Source organism: Protobothrops mucrosquamatus, unplaced genomic scaffold, assembly GCF_001527695.2.
Source record: "Protobothrops mucrosquamatus isolate PMUCROS unplaced genomic scaffold, P.Mucros_1.0 scaffold1718, whole genome shotgun sequence".
NCBI lineage: Eukaryota > Metazoa > Chordata > Lepidosauria > Squamata > Viperidae > Protobothrops > Protobothrops mucrosquamatus.
This window is the reverse complement of record NW_015387866.1, coordinates 1-6,528: the sequence shown is the minus strand read 5'-3', so window position 1 is coordinate 6,528 and position 6,528 is coordinate 1. Positions and strand designations below refer to the sequence as shown.

At 33.6% G+C, this 6,528-nt stretch overlaps 1 protein-coding gene across 1 annotated transcript; it reads right to left on the bottom strand.

Moving 5' to 3' along the window:
- Positions 1 to 418: 418 nt before the first annotated feature.
- LOC107293727 (histone deacetylase 2) lies at positions 419 to 6,524 on the bottom strand (the record flags this gene model as incomplete). Its single annotated transcript, XM_015822889.1, has 6 exons — positions 419 to 805; positions 1,576 to 1,633; positions 2,457 to 2,612; positions 3,336 to 3,466; positions 4,075 to 4,183; positions 6,473 to 6,524. Coding segments are annotated over 6 exons (537 nt in total), but the record flags the coding sequence as incomplete, so codon positions are not given.
- Positions 6,525 to 6,528: the final 4 nt, after the last annotated feature.

Below are 6,528 nucleotides of genomic sequence, written 5' to 3'. Positions count from 1 at the left end.
TGGCATAGGCCATATTTAGATGTTGTTATATCTGGAATGCTCAGCTGATCTGCCACTCCCCCCCACACACACATACAAGATTGTCAGCAGAAAAATATTGGTCTGCAGCTGTATGGTGTATGCTTCCACATAAGCAAAGACTGCATCGATTTGGGGAAATAGAAAACAACAACAAAAAACCTTTCCCACGTTTCTACCAGAAAATAGATAAAAAGAGTTCCATGAATTACTGTGTATTCATGTATCTTTGGACCTAAGTGCACAATCTTATCCAATGGCAATTATTTTAAAGCCGGGGCATAACCAAAATATTTTTCACCAAACTCAACTCAATTTCAAGGTTAACCAGGTTTTTTCATAACAGTAGTGTGATATATACATTTGTATATACTAGGTAATAATAGACAAATCAGCCAAGTACAGTTTGTTTGTTTTTTAATAAAGATATAATTACAAAAAGGGGATAAAATCAATCCGGGAAAAGGGAAATTTTAATAGATCAGTTTAGACGTTTAACTACATCTTAACTCACATCCATTTTAAATAGTATTACATAAAGCCTGGTGGAAGGAACAAATTTTGTATCATAATTGGGGAATTCACAATACAAGTTGCCAAAAATCAAAACACAGTTGTTTGAAAATAAATATGCTCCATGCCAAATTCTACTAAATGAAAATAAAATGTCTCTTCCAGTACGAAAAACTTCTCTTAGTATTTTTTTTTCCATTATAGTATTGGGTCCTTTGATTGACATACTGTAAGGCTTTGTGTTCAAGGATTGCTTAGCTGTTCTGATTTTGTGCTGGGGGGGCAGAAAGAAAAGACAGTTATTAGTGTAGGATGTCAACGCTGCAAATACTGTATATTCTTGCTTTGACAATATGCAGAACTGTCTGGTATTTTTATAGTTAAACCAGGCAACAGGGAAAAAGGGAGGAGAATAAACCAGGCCCGGGAAAAAGAAACTGGAAGTAAATCACATCTTCCAAGTTGATTGGAAGATGTGAACCATGACCCCAAAATAAAGGGGGGGGGGAAATGCTTAGAATGTATATGCGTAACAGAAAAGAAGCCAGACCTAAGCATTTCCACCATGCTGTACTGACGTCTCTGTAACCTTAATAAATGCTTTTAGGAGAAAATATGCCTGAAAGTCCTTTTAAGTGTTTCGTTAATCAGACACATGACATAGGTCACATGTTAATATTGTGTTCACATTATGCAAAAAGTGCAGTCCAGAATCTGAATGCAGGCTATAAACCTCCTTTTTGTGCTTTCTAGAGCCCTACAAATAGTTTGGGCTGAAAGCTGGGCTCATTTTTTGATTTTGGAGAACTTTTATGGGCCAAAGTGGGTGCTTTAAACTTGGCATCTATTTCACCTTCAGAAAATTCTGGAAATTGCCTCCTAATGGGAATGGACTGGCCACACCCATTCAAGCATACACTATAAACAAATGCAATTGTTACCAATACAGAGTTATTGTCTTTTTTAAGGGGTAGCAAGTAGATGATTAACATTTCTATACCATTTTAAAAGTGGATATAGACTTTTCAGATGGAATATACTTACCCTTTGGTATCTACTTTCTCACTACTGTTATCTTTAGATTTGTCTTCTTCTTTAATATCTAGAAATAAAAAGCAGCAATCTGCATCAACAATATAAACAGTTATGTGATGAAGAAATAATCTTCATTCAGTTTAACAGAACTCCCAGGTAAATAAATATAGGATTACAGCTCACATAAAAAAATGAAACTGCACCTCTGAAATTAGCTATCAATTTCACAATCAATTTATATGCATTGGAGATAATCTAGAAAATATGGCAGTTCATCTTAATATGTACTATTAACAGTATTACAAAATTTTTGTGACCTAAGCAAAACTTATGCACTTTTGCATCCCTCCTCTTGACCCAGGAAGACGGCACTGCAGTTACTTTGGTTGAAGTCATCAAATGTGTGAGCTTAGCTGGATATTATCATAAAAAGTTTTCTTCATTCAATCAGATGAACAATGGGGGGGGTTCAAAGGGAAGAGAGAATTAAGTTCTGTAACCCCATGGGATTTTTTTTTTGGTTGTTGTTGTTGTTTTGCGCTCCACACGTGACTGGGGGCCTGAAGGATAGCTATTTTGTATTCATTTTAATTTTGCACAGCTTTGCACATGAGGCAACTTTCCAGGAAGCAGGTAAAACAGGATCTAAGATCATATTCTTATTCTTGCAAATACAAACATAACTATTTATATCTCTTTCTGAATGTGTGATAGTTTAAGAGAACGGATAATGTGGCTCCATGCCTAGTCCAATTGTCTAGCTTTTATTTATTCAGTTGAACATTTGAAAGGGGCTATAATTATATGCCAAAAAGATTACAGAATTTTGCTTACAAGTCAATTTGGTATGGTTAGCTTAACAGAAAGTGTGTAATTTGGCATTGACTTACCTGCTTTTTTGTCTTCTGCCTCTTTTTTGTCTTCTTCTAAGCGTGCCTTCTTTGCTCCTTTCTTATGATCTGTAACATTTCTGCGTCCACCTTCTCCTTCATCTTCAGAATCAGAAAATTCTTCATCACAGGCTATCCTCTTATCAGAAGCCCGAACTAGAATTAATATGGAAATTTTAAAAAGAGATTATTCCAAGATATCTCTTCAACATGTTACCTGATGACATAAAGGCTGCTCAGCAATGACAAAAGTATTTAACAACAACAAAAAGGCATGATAACCTGATACCGACTGACGTGGATAAATTCAGTTGTCTTGTAATCAGTTGTGCTGTTATAGTTTTTATGTTCAGGCTATCTCAGAAGGTTTGAACAAACTGAATGAATGTTTAATACATTACTATTATTAATTGATAAGGTACTTGTAATCTGTTCCCCCATGAAACCTCATTTGCATAATCACCCTCCATCCCTATTTAAATTTTATATCAGTTAAGCCACTCCATGCATCTGATGATATAAGCTGCAACTCATAAAGCTTATGTCTTTTAATAAAATTTACTGATCTTAAAAAAGGTGCTACCAAACACTGATTTTGGGTAACTATGGAACAAATGGCTGTAAAAAGAAACAAAAGTATGGGAACACATTTAAACCAAGCTGTGACATCGCATTAAAAAAAAGCAATTATTTATTTATATCCATTCACAAGCAATTACAAAAAAGCAAGGTGACTTTTTTTTTTCAAAAAAGCAATTGTACTAGGATAATAAGGATTGTGGTTTAATTATTTTCTCCTCAAAAACTGGAAGCAAAATCCAAAAATTCACGGCCAACATTTAAGGCAACTTGCTTAGTTTACATATAAAATTTACTTACTAGAAATACGTTTGTCTGGATCTTCACCATCTTCATCACCACTGTCTTCATGCACAGCATCTTCTGGAATAGCTTGCATCTGTACACCAGGAGCATGGGGCAGCATGCGCAAGTTCTCAAATAAACGCTGCCTAAAAAGAAAACAGTTTACTATGAAACAACTTTGTCTCTGTCTTAAGTATCAACAATATTAACTTCCTGGTTACAAGAAACTACTTGCAAGTTATATGGCAATAGGACTATGGCCAACAGAAATTCACAAAAAAAAAAAAAACACGACCAATTTAACAAATGGGTCTTCTGTAATCACAAACATACCTGCATTAGTGTTCACACAATTTTAATACAAGCTTTGAACAATTACCCTATTCTCAATGTTCAATGTAAACTTACTAAAAATTACTGTAACTTCATAGTGATAACATATTCCGGTTTTCAAAATAATATGCAAGCTATGAACGTTAATGATACAAATGGTTTCTGAGACTTACCACAGAGTTTATTTTTTAAGCAAAAATGATTTTAATATAGGTAGTTTAAAATAGGAAAAGTGAAATTTCTTCTGAATTACTAAATGGATAAACTGTCAATTTTCATTTTCTAATCTATACTATTTAAGACCCCAGATGTAATTAGCAAACCCATTCTTTGTCTTCTATTATTACTGATCATTTAATAAAATATTTACAAATTTTTACAGCATTATTATCTTTATTAAAAATAGGACATTAATACTTACTTAATCTTTTCCATATATTCTGGAGTGTTCTGATTTGTCATGTTTGATGGGCTTATATGCAGTTTGAAATCTGGTCCAAAGTACTCAAAGTAATCATTATATGGCAATTCTGTGAAAACAAAATTAAGATATAACTTTATTTTTATTGCTGAATTCCATTAGCAGTCTTACAGATCATACTAGTCTATTTGAAAATATTATTTTTTTTCAGTTATCAAATACAATGATTTATTCTAGGAGAAATAGAAGTAAAAGATATTATGGTTCAAAATTATGGTTTGATTCCAATACTGTTACATTATGTACATGCAGAATACTTATATTCTATAAAATAAAGATAAAAAATAGGGTCTGTATTGTCACAGGAAGTGATTTTCTTCGGTCATGTTTTTGTTTCAATGTTTGACACCTAGAATTTTGTAATGTATTGATTTAAACACGAAGTATATGTATTCATTTAAAGCTGTGCAAGTATAATATAAGGTACGATATAAAAGTTCTTCAAAAGAGGTGCTTCCAAATATACGTCTCATTTGAACTACTAAAGCTTGAAAGAATGAATCTGTATTGTACACGCCTGAAAAGACTGTTTAAATAATTCAATTAAAATATTTACTTCAAAAATTTGAAATAAGTGTTTTTATACATAGTACCACACATAATAATTTTTATGTAGCGGTTAAAAGTGCTGGAGTGAAAAGCTGGGAGGATAGCAGTGTTAATTCTGACTGAGGCATGGAACTCAGCCAGGTGACCAAGTCAGTCATTCCCCGAGAAAGAAGGCACTGATCAACCACATCTGAAAATGTTTTCAAGAAAACTGGATGGACATTTCCACATACTGATTGGAAGGACTAAACAGTTTATTTAATTTAAATCACTGTCTAAAGTTAAACAATTTACAAACATAATTACATATAGGGTTTTATGTGTTTTATTTATTTTTAATATTATTAAAATTATTTTTAATAAGTATTTTTTATCAACTGCTGCATTCAAGAAGCATCAGTTGAACTTTTACTTTTTAATAATTATTCAACCACTAGTAGAAACTTCAGTAGGGAAGTAATAGTTACCCCCCAAAAATGTCTCTCTTAGTCAACAAAGGAGTACATTGTAATAGGATGATATAAGTCTTATGATAATATGCTCACACAAACATATCAAAATACTAAGGTTGCCTTTTAAGCACTGCAAAATCCACTGGATTCAAAGGGGGGAAATAAACATATTGACATTTTGTTTGGGAACATATTATAAATACATATTACTTTAAGATAGAGCATCCCCCACTTTCATTAAAAAAATCCTTAACCTATAATTGTAACAATTACAAGTTACAGTTGCACTGTATATTTTAGTGTACAGTATAAATATTACACTGAAAATGTAAGCATGTTTCCAGAGAGTGAGATCACTGAGAGCAAACAGACAACAAATAGAGATTAACAGGAGTTGGAAGAGATGGAAGAATAAGCAAGATACAGGCGAAGCACTGCTTTTTCCATAATATGAGAGAGATGTCAGCCCAACAAGACAGACCAGGCTGAAACGTTAATACCACAAAGATCAGGACTACTTTTATTGTAACAACTATAGTAACAGAACCTTGCAAGTATGAATTCCCTCACTTTATCTATGTGCAAATTAGGAAAGGGCTTGTTTGAGATGCTTTTTTGGCCCAGGCACAAGCCCCTCTTATCTGGCCCTTGCCTTGATAGCAGCTCTCCCTCTTATCCTTCAAGGTCATTCCCACTGCCCTCTACAAAACATTACCAACATTATCCAAACCCACCATCCTTTTAATGCATATGGGAATTAATGGTATGGACAAAAGAGATCTTGAAAGAAACTTTGGAGATTACAAAGCCTTCAGTTAGAAGATAAAGGAACTGGGAGTGTAAATATTATTTTTATCAGTATTTCCAATTGAGGGTCATAGCCCAAGAAGAGAACAAGATCCTGGAAGGTAATAACTAGCTACAGAAATGATGTTTGGATTCTACAGCAATAGTGTATGTTACTTTCATGAAGGACTCAAGGGAAGAGATGAACATAGAAAGCTAGGGGAAGGGTAACTTTGAAGGGTACTTTGCCAGTCCTTTCTGGACAGCACGAAGTAAAATGAAAATGTTGAGTGTAGCAAGAATCAAATACGTAACCAAGAAACCAAAACACAGAGGGAGAAGCAGGGCTAGAATAGGGCCTGAAAATTTTTGCAGGAAATTAGAACTGTAGGGCTTTTGGGTGGTGCCACTTAAAATCACAATGTTTGTATACAGAAATGTACAAAATTCTTGCTGAAATCAGGATTTTGTTAAGACAGAGAAAAGTCTAAGTGACTTATAGTAATTATAATTTAGATTAGGCAATCTGCACTTTTTAGTATAATATTTACCATTAGGAATTTCGCAGTCTAAGGCAACAGCAGTCTCATAAGTCCAACATCGAGCA